The sequence below is a fragment of the Pseudophryne corroboree genome, chromosome 3, assembly GCF_028390025.1.
Source record: "Pseudophryne corroboree isolate aPseCor3 chromosome 3, aPseCor3.hap2, whole genome shotgun sequence".
NCBI lineage: Eukaryota > Metazoa > Chordata > Amphibia > Anura > Myobatrachidae > Pseudophryne > Pseudophryne corroboree.
In genome coordinates, this window is record NC_086446.1 from 697,456,990 (window position 1) to 697,472,409 (window position 15,420).

The 15,420-nt window shown below is 48.2% G+C and overlaps 1 protein-coding gene across 2 annotated transcripts in view; it reads left to right on the plus strand.

The window, feature by feature from the left end:
- BTAF1 (B-TFIID TATA-box binding protein associated factor 1) overlaps positions 1-15,420 on the plus strand; it is a 324,567-nt gene that overhangs the window by 58,973 nt on the left and 250,174 nt on the right. For both annotated transcript variants that reach the window (XM_063962035.1, XM_063962034.1), the window contains exons 4-5: positions 5,112-5,258; positions 8,096-8,253. In XM_063962035.1, coding sequence (XP_063818105.1) covers positions 5,112-5,258; positions 8,096-8,253 — 305 coding nt within the window. The remainder of the gene's footprint in view (positions 1-5,111; positions 5,259-8,095; positions 8,254-15,420) is intronic.

Consider the following 15,420-nt stretch of genomic DNA (forward strand, 5'->3'; position numbering starts at 1 on the left):
AGCACTAACGAAGGACAGTCTTTCCAAAGGGCCAATTTCCCTTTGGGTACCAGGGTGTTTATTTAACTGGTCTTATAATTTAATGCACGGTTCTATGTCAAATCTCACACCGATAACTACGAGTGAGAAGGGTACATTAGTCCAGCACTCAGATAGTGCGGGGTTTTTGACAACCATACATTGCTAAATCCCAGTGAGTCAATGTCTCCATTTTTACAGAGACTGAGTAGACTCTAACCACTATTTAAGACGCGATCCGCCATTGGTAAATGCGTCTGTGTCAAACATTATAAAGACCCAAGATACATTTGGGTCACTAGACTATGTATGGAAACAATGAACTGTTAAAAGAAGCTGCAGAGTATATCTGTAAAGCTTCTGCTAACGCCGGTTACTTCGATTCTCACTTTTCATCGTCGCTAGTTTAAGCGCGACAAGGCCAGAGCTTGTTTGGTCCTAAATTTGATATTCAGCCATTACCGCATCCAGTATCAAAACGGAGATACTTGTGCCGGCGTTTAATCCCTTTAGACTTCAGTTTTTTCAAGGCGGTGGTACAAAACAGTCACGCCTTGTAACGACAGGACGCTACAGTCAGCAAGCCAGTGGCTTGACGACCTCTTAGGCCATCTCCATGTTCCAATTGTGGAAGCGCGTCTTTACACGTTACATTTGCGTTTCCAGACATCAACTCATGGATGTCTCAGCTATTTACAGATTAAAGGACAAGACTGCCTCTGTCGAACGGTTTGGCAGGTTGCCATTTAGTCTCTGCTGGTTTTCAGCTGTCTTTATAACCAGGCAGTAGTACACCAACAGAGTCAGGGTTACTTATTCCCCTCTGTTTGGGGTAACAAAACCAGACAGCTCCGTCGCAGTCTCAATCAGCAAGTCACTTACTGCAGTTTGAAAATGGATTTTCTGCGGTTAGTATTTGCATATTGGAGCCACAAAATTGCATAATTGCACTTGATCTTCACAATGCGTATTTACCCATTCCGGTTTGGTCATCACAGGTTCTAGCGTTTGCAAAACGCCACAACCATTAACCATTTCAGGTCTACCGTTTGGCTTCTTGTCAACGCCTCGGGTATTTACCAAAGTGATGTTGGTGATGATAGCTCATCTCAGAGTCCTGACAGTGACAATCGTTCCATACTTAGACGATCTGCTCATAAGAACTCTGTCTCAACAGAGTTCCTCTAACTTGCGCTACTAATGTATACTGCGGTGGCAGGTCAAGTTCAAAAACAATCGCATCGAATTCCGTCTGAACGACGTCAATTCCTAGGTAAGATTATAAATACGGTAAATCAAAGACATTTACCTACTACACCAGCAAGAACAAATGTACATCTAGTAATTAGTGCAAAAGCCACGCACACTAGCGGTACATTGGTGTATTCGCCTGTTAAGAATAATGATGTGTTTTCAAAGCGCTTTAGTTCGCCGCCCTTCACTCGCGTTTCCCACAGAGGGCCGAGGGTGTATATACTCTGGACGAGAGTCTCAGAGGTTCAGGAGTTGTAGTTAAAAAAAAAAAAAAAAAAAAAAAAAAATCAGCGACAGAGGTTCTAAAACGGATCACGACAGATTGCTGTCGATAAATGTCCTGGAACTCCGTGCAATTTACAATGCACTACATGCTTCGCTTTCAGTCTGACCAAGTGCAGTCAGACAACGCAACGGGAGTTGCATACACAACAACCAGGGAGAACCAAGAAGCCGCATGGCAATGCGGCAGGTAACTCGAATCCTCAATTGCCCAGAACACCATTATGTGATGATGTCAACGGGGTTCATTCCGCAAGTGGACATCTGTTAGACAGATGATCTCACCCGTCAGGATTTATATCCTGAAAACTGGACATTAAATCCAGAGGTGTTTCATATGTGAGCCCACAGAAGGGGTTACCCTCAGGTATACATGATGGCATCTCGCCACAATTACAAAAGCTCAGTATGTGTACAAAACAACAGATCACAAGGGCAGTGGCGGTGGAGTCTCTCACATTCGTGTGGTCATTCAGCATCGTGTATCTGGCTCCACCATTTTCCGCTGCTCTCTCCGTTGCCAAAACGGATCATAAGACAGTTCGTCACAGTCATACTAGTGATATCTCATGGGTTTCGGAGAGCTTGCTTCTCGAATCTCCAAGGAATACTTGCACACGATCTTGGCCAGCTCATAATACGTCCAACCTGTTACAACAGGGAACGTTCTTTTACCCATAGTTACCTATGTACCTATTACCTATGTACCGCAGCTGCGGTTGACGGGGTGGGGGTTCAGACCGCCCTCTTAAGAAAAGAAATAGGGCATTACAGTATCTGTTATACCAACCATGTTACGAGCTAGTAAGCCGCTTAAGGCAGCTCATTATTACAAAATTTGGTGTGCTTATATAGGTGGTAAAGCTCGGAAGTTTCCGACATCATCTTTCAAGTTACCCGTATTCTGTTATTTTACAAACGGGGTGGGATGGAGAACTGCGTTTATCTGCACTGAGGGTGCAGGTATCTGTGTGGTCAACTTATTTTCAAAGACGTTTGACTCTATTGCGTCTGTACACACCTTTCTACAAGGTGTCATCAAAGTGCAGCCTCCATTTATCCCACCTACAGCGCCAGGTGACTTGAGGTTGGGTTCAGATTTCTTACAGTTTTCATATTTTGAACCCTTACAACAAATGGGGATTAAGTTTCTCACTTGGGAAAACATTTTTCTTCTAGCCTTAGCTTCGGCAAGGGTTTTGGTTTCATATTTGGGTGCCTTGTATTCCAAGCCACCGTATTTGAGTTTTCTCATGACAAAGCAGATCTTCGGACGAATTCCGCTTTCTTATTCACATCAATATACCAATAGTGGTTCCTGTGTTGACAGCACATTCTAGAATTCTGAATGTGGTACACGCATTACGCGTTTATATATGTCCCGAACGTCTACAGTACGTGATACGGATACGTTGTTTGTTCTCTAGGATGCTGCCAACTGGGGTTAGCCAGTTTCTCAGCAGACATTATCCAGTTGGATAATAATGACTACAAGTCAGGCTTACTTTAAGGCTAAGTTACAATCGCCTACGTCAGTAATAGCTCATCCCACAGGTTCTGTGGGAATGTCAGACCCAGCGGGTCGAGGAGCGTCTACGACGCGGCTACATAGCCTTCAGTGCACCACGTTTGTGCACGTTTACACGTTATGAATGGTTGCGGCATCAGCATCTAGCTTTGGCTGCCTACTGTTACAAGTGTCAAACAGCTCTCCCGCCCACGAGGGAAGCTTTGGTACGTCCCAAGAGTACTCCAGTGACCCCTAGTGGATGAAAAAGAAAATAGGATTTTGGTACTTACCAGGTAAATCCTTTTCTTTGAATCCATAGGGGGCACTGGACGCAGACCCAGAGCAGTTTTAACTGGGTTGTTTTAAGCTCAGAGGAGCTTAGGGTAACACGTTTTACCTGGTTTGTATTAAGCTCAAAGGAGCTTATGGTAACACATTTTCACCGATTGGTTCAAACTATAAAGGTCTATCGGTTATGCTGTCAACTGTTTAGTTGACATTAACGTTATGGGTCAACTTTGTTGTTGTCCGTTATATTATAGGAATTCTCCATTGTCAACCTCTCTATAGTAGTTCGCTCAGTAAAAACACTGGGTTCGTACACTGAGGTACTCTGGGATATGGAGGGGTGGAGAGTTCTAAATTTAAATATTCAGTGCCTTTGTTCTGCTACGCCGTCCATATCCCAAGAGTACTCCAGTGCCCCCTATGGATTCAAAGAAAAGGATTTAGCTGGTAAGTACCAAAATCCTATTTTTCCGTGGTTTTTGTGTTTTCCCCATCTTTGCTACTTTTTCTTTCTACATTGTTCCTTCGATTTGTGACTTGATTTGCAAATCGTGTACTAGAAGCTTAGGAGACCTGAATTGTGTACCCCCCCCCCCCTCAATTTTGCATCTTCGTGTCTGATAAACAGGGTGGTTTTGCGATTTGAGGATAGGTGTTTGTAAACACATCTGTACCATTCTTTTCTTAACGTGTCCTCTGTGACAATACTTGCTGCTTGCATTTTGGTTGGAGATCTTGCAGTGTACCTGATCTCAAAGCCTGTATGTGTGTGTATACCTATAAATGTGTGTGTATATGTGGACATATTGTGCTTGATTCAATTTAGCGCAAATTGAACAGCACCTGAAAGAATGTCTCGGAGCTATTCAATTCAGCGTACTGTTATGTCGGAGAATGTTGATTCTCGCACTTTAAACAGGTTTTTAGTCATGAGAACCAACATTCTCTAACTGGCGCAATGCCGTTTCCGTCGCGATAAGGGCAGAAAACATTGCACCGGTAGTTTTGTCAGTTTCTGCTCGCACCCCAGGAGGGTGTGAGAAGAAATTCTGTAGTCGGGCATAATATTGCACTGAGATCGTTAGAGGAGGACTGTTGTGCATAGACTGAGGAGATGCTGGTCCGTTACAAGTGTGTATATGTGTACATGGGGTTCACTACGGCTGGCCGGCGGTCGGGCTCCCGGCGACCAGCATCCCGGCGCCGGGAGCCCGACCGCCGGCTTACCGACAGCTTGGCAAGCGCAAATGAGCCCCTTGCGGGCTCGCTGCGCTCGCCACGCTACGGGCACGGTGGCGCGTACGCGCGCCACACTATTTTATTCTCCCTCTATGGGGGTCGTGGACCCCCACGAGGGAAAATAATTGTCGGTATTCCGGCTGTCGGGCTCCCGGCGCCGGTATACTGAGCGCCGGGAGCCCGACCGCCGGCAAACAGAAGACCACCCGTGTACATGCATACACAGTATTAGTGTTCTCGTCTGCGTTCTAGTGCACATGGGTAAGCGTAGTAGGATGAGCTGGAGGTCTCTGCTGTGCATTTTACGAAGTACCAAAAGACAACCATTAAGTTTTTAGAGGGAACATAAAATCATTGCTTTAGATGGCATTAACTACAAATGATCATGCACTTTTGAAGCTACGCCATGATGATGATTATTTTATTGCTATACATGCTTTTGCACAGAAAGCGCTCTCTGCCTTATACATAAGGATTTCATATCTAAACAAGCTCTTTGTTTCTCTTTCACCAATTTTAGAGACTGGCTCAGAGTGTTCTAATGATGACTCTTCACTATCGGACCGGCTGAGTTTTGACAGGTTTGATATATCGAGACTGCTCAAACATGGTGCCTCTCTCCTGGGCTCTGCTGGCGTGGAATTTGAAGTGCAAGATGACAAATCGGGTATTCCATTTATAAAACGATACTGTGTTTTCTAGTCCTGTTTCCTGATGAGAGTGTAGTTGACATGTTTACTTTGTTCACAGGAAGTCTTTTAAAAAATAAAATAAAAAAAATGTCATTGTCCCTACTCTGCCTGTACCTTTATGATGTGCTGCCCTCCTTAGGGCTTTTAAATCTTATCATTAAATCAAGATGAATTGTGTGGTTATCCTCTGTTATATTTGCACATTGGGTTTTCTTTTATGCAGACTTAAGGGATCCCATACATCAAATCTCTAATTCCACCATCCAACAATCTTGGATGATTGGCAAAATGCAGCTTTTTAAAAATACAGACTTTAAAGATCAAGGATTTCTTTTTTATTTTTTTATTTTCACAATGATCAGCGTGACACAAAATTGTAGCAATTGTTGTATGGGCTACATTTTAGCTATTTATGTAGGGACTACAACTGGTTCAGGCGGGGAGAGAATCAGTTGACTTAAAGATACACATACAGAAAGTCAACAAGCACCCGCCAATCAAAATCTGCGCATTTATAATGGTTCTGTCAGCTGAGGTTTTGTTGGTATTAAGGTGTTTGACATAATTCTGTAGAAGCATGACCTATTCAAGTGAGACATGCAGCTGGCAGCAGTTTTTTCCCTTGTTGACGTTAACCCCTCATCTGCATATTTGGCAAGAGAAAGATGTCTCGTCCCCGCAGTGTATATAAGCAAAAGCAAAAGCATTCTGATAATACTTGGCGAACAGAAACTCCTGGCTTTCCTGTTACCTCTTCCTCTCCACCCGTTAAATTTTGCCATTGATATCCTGTGGTTAGGAAATGTGCTCATTGAACAAATGACCAATGATTGCCTTGTCTGGACATAGTATACAGGATAATCAGGATATGAATTCTGATTGTACATCCGATCGTTTTTATCCTGTAAAGTTTACCGAAAGTGTAGTTTTACTATCCTGTTTTGTTTGTGTTGTCTTTTTTATGGAAATTGCTGTCGACTTGGGTTATCAGACTGTAAGATATTTTTATTTATTTCTTAAATAAGTAATTTGGAAATTGGAGCCTATATTTACATTATTTCTTTATACTTTTTATACATGTATTTATTGATCATGTCACAAATTTACAGAGCAATAAAAAAACCCCCCAGTATAACCACAATAAGGCTAAAGTAAAAAAAGGAAATAAATAAAAAATTGTGTGTATATGTATATATGTATGTGTATATGTATGTGTATATATATGTGTATATATATATATATATATATATATATATATATATATATATATATATATATATATATATATATATATAAAAAAAAGCAAATAAGATCAGAGCGACCACAGGTGGTAGATAAGCCAGGAGACTAAAAAGATGTTTAAAAAAAAAAAAAAAACAATACAGGGTTTATTTTACAATGAACGTTTAGACAGATTTTGGACATTAAAAAAGGCAACATACAAGAATGCTTTTTAAAAATCCGTTAAAAAGTTATCAAAAAAGCATTGCAAAGGACATGAACAATAATAAAAGAATGACTACGATAAAAGTAGTGCTAAAAATTCAAGTGCTTAGAAGATAAGAATCATTAGAAACAGCTGTGTGTCTAAAATTATGTAAAAAATATGTATGTGAATAAAAAGTTCCGTAAATAGTAAAAGCAGCTTAACTGAGGACTTCAATAGTAGCAGGAATCACCCAACGCGTTTCGTCTGGTCTGACTTCATCAATGGGTATGTATATATATGTGTGTGTGTGTGTGTGTGTGTGTGCGTGACGTGTGGTGAGGTCATTGACTAGTGAGGCGCTGGCTAATCGCGGACCGGAACACCTCCCCCTTCAAGAAAAAGGATTCCCCTTATTTAAGCAAAACAAGCACCAGGCTGAATCAGCCATGGGGATAATGCTATAGCAGGGAAGACGCTCGGTGTGGGTTTCTTCCGGGTGTTTCGGTTTCCCTTCCACACTAAAAAAAAAATAAACAAAAGAACCGTAATGGTAAGTTAATTGGATTCTGAAAAAAGAAACGCATGTTTGTGTGTGTGCTTTTATGATCCTGGACATAGAGAGGTGGAGGAGCGGATACTAATGGCCGAGGCCCTGGCTTGCTGCTGACCACATTTTGCAGCATGCGGTAATGCTTTCTGATACTGTGCACATTATTGTCCTGTTTCTGAGTTGATGTGGCCGCACCCCTACAGTACTCGGGCACTGTGGCTGTCTCAACTACCCTGTGTATGTTAGGGAAGTTAGACTGTAAACTACAATTGAGCAGGGACTAATATGAATGACTAATATTCCCTGTACAGTCCAGCAGCATATATTGTTAGCATCATATAAATAACATATGATAAATATCTGTTCATAGTCTCTGGGTTAATTATGTTTGCTCCTATGCTGTACAGGGCTCGCCAGTGTCAAGGAGGGTACACACGGAGAGATCCGTGCTTAAATTCTAAACAATCTGACTAGATTGCTTAAAAATTAAGCACGGATCTCTCCGTGTGTATGCCCATAGCGATGTGCTGAGCTATCGCTGAATTTAGATTTGTCATGCATGCGTACCAAATCTAGTAGATCGCTCACTTCACTGCTGTGTGAAGTGAGCGTTCTCCTCCCTCGCTCAGAACACATCGCGCTGTGTGCTGAGTGGGGGGGAAGAGATGTGTTCTAAGCGGTCTGTGCTAGATCACTCAGCACACATCTCCTCTGTGTGTACGGGGCCTAAGTTACATAAAATGTAAAGGAGGGAGAGGTGGTATGTGGTATAAGTTTAAGAACTTGTGGAGGAGTGCTATCCATAGTAAGATCTAGCTTTTGTTTGTTCTTAGTGGAAGTGGACCCCAAGGAAAGGATCGCGCGACAAAGGAAACTGTTACAGAGAAAACTAGGCCTTGACATGGGAGCTGCGATAGGCATGAACACCGAAGAACTATTTAATGATGAGGATTTGGACTACATGCCGACTAACACACTTGTAAATAAACCTGTAGGTAAAAGTTTATTCTGTATGTTTGTCTTAACTGAATAATAAACAGTCTAAAGAGGATTATAATTAAAAATGCAGAACACTGTTCCTGGGTCTTTTACCCATTACTATACGTGTGTTTGGCACATATGTATTTCTCTTATGTCCTAGAGGATGCTGGGGACTCCAAAAGGACCATGGGGTATAGACGGGATCCGCAGGAGACATGGTCACACTATAAGACTTTGAATGGGTGTGAACTGGCTCCTCCCTCTATGCCCCTCCTCCAGACCTCAGTTAGATTCTGTGCCCAGAGAGACATGACACACACTAGGGGAGCTCTCCTGAGTTTCTCTGAAAAGACTTTTAGGTTTTTTATTTTCAGGGAGACCTGCTGGCTAGAGGCTCCCTGCTTCGTGGGAGTGAGGGGAGAGTAGCAGACCTACTTCTTCTGAGTTCAAAGGCTCTGCTTCTTAGGCTACTGGACACCATTAGCTCCAGAGGGTTCGATCACTTGGTGCGCCTAGCTGCTTGTTCCCGGAGCCGCGCCGTCAACCCCCTCACAGAGCCAGAAGAAAGAAGCCGGGTGAGTATAAAGAAGATCAGAAGACTTCAATAATGAGGTACCGCGCAGCGCGCCATGCTCCCACACACACCTCTGGCAGCACTTGCAGGGCGCAGGGGGGGTGCCCTGGGCAGCATGATTACTGGAGGTTAGCAATAGATCTGGCAAAATTATATATTTCAAAAGTGCCTAGGCACTAGATATTGCTCCCTGCCAGTATAAAGATTTAAAATTTGAGCAGGACTACAGCACGCCAGTGAGGGCGCGTAGCTTAGCCCTCACAGCTTACCAGCACCATTTTCTCTTCACAGGATGCAGAGACGCTGGCCCGGACCTCCACTCTCCTGCACAAGTAACGGGGAGCAAAACGGGGGGGCCGCACAGTAATTTGGTGCTATTAACCCATGACAAATAACAGCACAGACATCTGAGGCAGTGTGTATTTGCTCTCAGTACTGTCACAATCCTGACTGTAGGTTTATATTTGGTGACTTACCCCTGCCATCTGTCCTGGATCCTGTGTCTTTTCACTCACGGAGTTAAACAGCTTGTCAGCACTATGAGTTTTCCTAAGTTCTCTGCCTGAGAGGTAATCAGCTCCACCTGTGGTGATCTCCTGTGTGAGGCTGAATTCAGTAATCTAAAAGCAAGCATCCTGTGTTTTGCAGAAGTCCAGGCTTCAGTGTTCTCTTGGCCTGCTAGGCCTCATTCTACATCACAGCCTTGGCTAGAGTAGTCACATGACAGTGACATCACCTAATCCTGCCCACCAATCATCAAGGACCAGGAAGTATAAATCAGGAGGCTGAGTTGGAATCTGGGCCAGTTCCTTGTGTCACACACAGCTATGTGTGAGCATTCTAGCTGAGCTCCCTAAGGTTGTGATCTCCAGAGCTCCCGTATCCCAGTACCTCAGCACCTCCGTGCCTCAGCATCTCCGTGCTTTCAGCACCTCAGTACCTCCGTGCCTCAGTACCTCCGTGCCTCAGCATCTCCGTGCCTCAGCATCTCCGTGCTTTCAGCACCTCCGTGCCTCAGCACCTCCGTGCCTCAGCACCTCCGTGCTTCCAGCACCTCCGTGCCTCAGTACCTCCGTGCTTCCAGCACCTCCGTGCCTCTGCACCTCCGTGCCTCAGCACCTCCGTGCTTTCAGCACCTCCGTGCCTCAGTACCTCCGTGCTTCCAGCACCTCCGTGCTTTCAGCACCTCCGTGCCTCAGTACCTCCGTGCTTCCAGCACCTCCGTGCTTTCAGCACCTCCGTGCTTTCAGCACCTCCGTATCTCCGTGCTTCCAGCACCTCCGTGCCTCAGCATCTCCGTGCTTCCAGCACCTCCGTGCCTCAGCACCCCAGTGTCTCTACGTACCCCAGTGTCTCTACGCACCCCAGTGTCTCTACGCACCCCAGTGTCTCTACGCACCCCAGTGTCTCTACGCACCTCAGTGCCTCCAATCACCTCAGTGCCTCCACGCACCTCAGTGCCTCTACGCACCTCAGTGTCTCTACGCACCTCAGTGTCTCTACGCACCTCAGTGTCTCTACGCACCTCAGTGTCTCTACGCACCTCAGTGTCTCTACGCACCTCAGTGTCTCTACGCACCCCAGTGTCTCTACGCACCTCAGTGTCTCTACGCACCTCAGTGCCTCTACGCACCTCAGTGCCTCTACGCACCTCAGTGCCTCTACGCACCTCAGTGCCTCTACGCACCTCAGTGCCTCTACGCACCTCAGTGCCTCTACGCACCTCAGTGCCTCCAAGTACCTCAGTGTCTCCAAGCACCTCAGTGTCTCCAAGCACCTCAGTGTCTCCAAGCACCTCAGTGTCTCCAAGCACCTCAGTGTCTCCAAGCACCCAGTGCCCTTTAGCACAGTTGTACCTGTTATTCTTCAATGATTCATCAGCGCCTTTCCAGTTCTGTCTTTCAGGAGACCTTCAGCGCCCACACGTGCTTCCTGTCTGCCGACCTCATCCTGCATGAGGAGAACCTGGATTCGGCCATCTCTGCCGCGGTTCCTCTTCCCAGTCACCGGAAGAGACCCCGAGTCCACAACACTTCCAAACCAGGTCAGTGGTGGTATTCGTGTAGTCCTCCAGTCGCCCGCGCAGACTTCGCTAGCACCGGGTTCACAAAACCTTAGTCATGACAGTAGGAACTGGCCACATGGACCCGGCCGAAAGTGTTTGTCTGACGCAGGACCTCCTAAGCAATATTGCAGGACGCTTGGAAGGTCTGGAGTCGACTCAGCATCAATTGGCACAGTGTCTACAGCGGAATTCTTTCTCCAGAGATTCTCTGACCTTCTGCTCTAAGACTCCTGACCAACTGCAGATTTTCTACCAGATGTTACTACAGTTACAAGAACTTTTGCCTAGTATTCTCTCTGTGATGCCTGATCTCCTCAGGAATACTACCAATGTTGTTGATCCTGTTTTGTCCCATCCAGTTAATAGAGTCTCTTCCTCTGCGCAAGGGAAAGTTTTTCATCAGAGCTATCCACGGCCCAAGCTCTCTGAAGCTGAACGTCAGCGGCGTAAGGAGCTATATCTCTGTCTTTACTGTGGAAATTCTGGTCATTTTGTTAAAGACTGCATTCTTCGCAAGCCAGGTAATAGTGACAAATCTCAGGACCATAGTGCTCATGTCTACAAGTCATCCACAGTATCCGATCCTTCTGCTGCTGACGGGGGTATCAAGAAGGCTACTCTTCTGAGAGAGACTCAAATTTATGACTGGGGTCCGGTGGTTAAAAGACCTTATCCCAAGTTGGGTGTCCAGAGAAGAATGTTCAAGCCATTTACAGTCACAGAGGAGTCCGTGTCCACAGCCCCAGGAGGGGCGTCTTCAGAGCGTCCAGCCCCAGGAGGGGCGTCTTCAGAGCGTCCAGCCCCAGGAGGGGCGTCTTCAGAGTGTCCAGCCCCAGTGAGGGGTTCAGAGCGTCCAGCCCCAGAGAGTCTTCAGAGTGCTGCCCAGCCAGAGAGTCTTCAGAGTGCTGCCCAGCCAGAGAGTCTTCAGAGTGCTGCCCAGCCAGAGAGTCTTCAGAGTGCTGCCCAGCCAGAGAGTCTTCAGAGTGCTGCCCAGCCAGAGAGTCTTCAGAGTGCTGCCCAGCCAGAGAGTCTTCAGAGTGCTGCCCAGCCAGAGAGTCTTCAGAGTGCTGCCCAGCCAGAGAGTCTTCAGAGTGCTGCCCAGCCAGAGAGTCTTCAGAGTGCTGCCCAGCCAGAGAGTCTTCAGAGTGCTGCCCAGCCAGAGAGTCTTCAGAGTGCTGCCCAGCCAGAGAGTCTTCAGAGTGCTGCCCAGCCAGAGAGTCTTCAGAGTGCTGCCCAGCCAGAGAGTCTTCAGAGTGCTGCCCAGCCAGAGAGTCTTCAGAGTGCTGCCCAGCCAGAGAGTCTTCAGAGTGCTGCCCAGCCAGAGAGTCTTCAGAGTGCTGCCCAGCCAGAGAGTCTTCAGAGTGCTGCCCAGCCAGAGAGTCTTCAGAGTGCTGCCCAGCCAGAGAGTCTACAGAGTGCTGCCCAGCCAGAGAGTCTACAGAGTGCTGCCCAGCCAGAGAGTCTACAGAGTGCTGCCCAGCCAGAGAGTCTACAGAGTGCTGCCCAGCCAGAGAGTCTACAGAGTGCTGCCCAGCCAGAGAGTCTACAGAGTGCTGCCCAGCCAGAGAGTCTACAGAGTGCTGCCCAGCCAGAGAGTCTACAGAGTGCTGCCCAGCCAGAGAGTCTACAGAGTGCTGCCCAGCCAGAGAGTCTACAGAGTGCTGCCCAGCCAGAGAGTCTACAGAGTGCTGCCCAGCCAGAGAGTCTACAGAGTGCTGCCCAGCCAGAGAGTCTACAGAGTGCTGCCCAGCCAGAGAGTCTACAGAGTGCTGCCCAGCCAGAGAGTCTACAGAGTGCTGCCCAGCCAGAGAGTCTACAGAGTGCTGCCCAGCCAGAGAGTCTACAGAGTGCTGCCCAGCCAGAGAGTCTACAGAGTGCTGCCCAGCCAGAGAGTCTACAGAGTGCTGCCCAGCCAGAGATTCTACAGAGTGCTGCCCAGCCAGAGATTCTACAGAGTGCTGCCCAGCCAGAGATTCTACAGAGTGCTGCCCAGCCAGAGATTCTACAGAGTGCTGCCCAGCCAGAGATTCTACAGAGTGCTGCCCAGCCAGAGATTCTACAGAGTGCTGCCCAGCCAGAGATTCTACAGAGTGCTGCCCAGCCAGAGATTCTACAGAGTGCTGCCCAGCCAGAGATTCTACAGAGTGCTGCCCAGCCAGAGATTCTACAGAGTGCTGCCCAGCCAGAGATTCTACAGAGTGCTGCCCAGCCAGAGATTCTACAGAGTGCTGCCCAGCCAGAGAGTCTACAGAGTGCTGCCCAGCCAGAGAGTCTACAGAGTGCTGCCCAGCCCCGTGAAGAGGGGGCTCTTGCCTCAGCCCAGCCCCGTGAAGAGGGGGCTCTTGCCTCAGCCCAGCCCCGTGAAGAGGGGGCTCTTGCCTCAGCCCAGCCCCGTGAAGAGGGGGCTCTTGCCTCAGCCCAGCCCCGTGAAGTGGGGGCTCTTGCCTCAGCCCAGCCCCGTGAAGTGGGGGCTCTTGCCTCAGCCCAGCCCTGTGAAGAAAGGGCTCAGCCCGTCCCGGTTCCAGCCGGTCCAGCAATACTCCAGGCCCTGCCTGGTCAGTCCGTCCCGGTTCCAGCCGGTCCAGCAATACTCCAGGCCCTGCCTGGTCAGTCCGTCCCGGTTCCAGCCGGTCCAGCAATACTCCAGGCCCCGCCTGGTCAGTCCGTCCCGGTTCCAGCCGGTCCAGCAATACTCCAGGCCCCGCCTGGTCAGTCCGTCCCGGTTCCAGCCGGTCCAGCAATACTCCAGGCTCCGCCTGGTCAGTCCGTCCCGGTTCCAGCCGGTCCAGCAATACTCCAGGCTCCGCCTGGTCAGTCCGACACGGTTCCAGCCGGTCCAGCAATACTCCAGGTTCCGCCTGGTCAGTCCGTCCCGGTTACAGCCGGTCCAGCAATACTCCAGGACCAGCCTGGTCCGTCTCCTTTGGCTCCAGCCAATTCAAGTATCCTCGGATCCAATCCAGTCCTACTCGTCCAGCCAAAGCTTTCTTCAGTTTCATCCTCTAAGCTTTCGTCTGATGGTTTTCCACCTATTTACTTTGATGGAGATTTATTGCAATATGCCGCTCTGGTTGAACAATTTCTCTCTCGGATGGAGTCTGATCCTTCAGGTGCAGTAACTCCTTCCAACGTTACTCGATATCTGTTCCTGGCATTCAGAGGAAGAGCTTTGGAGTGGGCCAACATGCTCTTTGAGAGTAATGATCCTGTGTTCCATGACTTACAGACTTTCGGTAACGCTGTAGTTAAAGAATTTAGTCCTAAACCTTTGGAATCTGCATCAACGAATGTCCTAAATTCTTCTGTATGAATTTCTCAAGTTCCTCTAAGATTCAAGATGGGTGTCCGGAGTCCACCCTTGAAGAGGGGGATACTGTCACAATCCTGACTGTAGGTTTATATTTGGTGACTTACCCCTGCCATCTGTCCTGGATCCTGTGTCTTTTCACTCACGGAGTTAAACAGCTTGTCGGCACTATGAGTTTTCCTGAGTTCTCTGCCTGAGAGGTAATCAGCTCCACCTGTGGTGATCTCCTGTGTGAGGCTGAATTCAGTAGTCTAAAAGCAAGCATCCTGTGTTTTGCAGAAGTCCAGGCTTCACTGTTCTCTTGGCCTGCTAGGCCTCATTCTACATCACAGCCTTGGCTAGAGTAGTCACATGACAGTGACATCACCTAATCCTGCCCACCAATCATCAAGGACCAGGAAGTATAAATCAGGAGGCTGAGTTGGAATCTGGGCCAGTTCCTTGTGTCACACACAGCTATGTGTGAGCATTCTAGCTGAGCTCCCTAAGGTTGTGATCTCCAGAGCTCCCGTATCCCAGTACCTCAGTACCTCCGTGCCTCAGCACCTCCGTGCCTCAGCATCTCCGTGCTTTCAGCACCTCAGTACCTCAGTACCTCCGTGCTTTCAGCATCTCCGTGCTTTCAGCATCTCCGTGCTTTCAGCACCTCCGTGCCTCAGCACCTCCGTGCTTCCAGCACCTCCGTGCTTCCAGCACCTCCGTGCTTCCAGCACCTCCGTGCCTCTGCACCTCCGTGCCTCAGCACCTCCGTGCTTCCAGCACCTCCGTGCCTCAGTACCTCAGTGCTTCCAGCACCTCCGTGCCTCAGCACCTCCGTGCTTTCAGCACCTCCGTGCCTCAGTACCTCCGTGCTTTCAGCACCTCCGTGCTTTCAGCACCTCCGTGCTTTCAGCACCTCCGTGCCTCAGTACCTCCGTGCTTTCAGCACCTCCGTGCTTTCAGCACCTCCGTGCTTTCAGCACCTCCGTGCCTCAGTACCTCCGTGCTTCCAGCACCTCCGTGCCTCAGTGCCTCAGCACCTCCGTGCCTCAGCATCTCCGTGCTTCCAGCACCTCCGTGCCTCAGCATCTCCGTGCTTCCAGCACCTCCGTGCCTCAGCACCCCAGAGTCTCTACGTACCCCAGTGTCTCTACGTACCCCAGTGTCTCTACGTACCCCAGTGTCTCTACGTACCCCAGTGTCTCTACGTACCCCAGTGTCTCTACGCACCCCAGTGTCTCTACGCACCCCA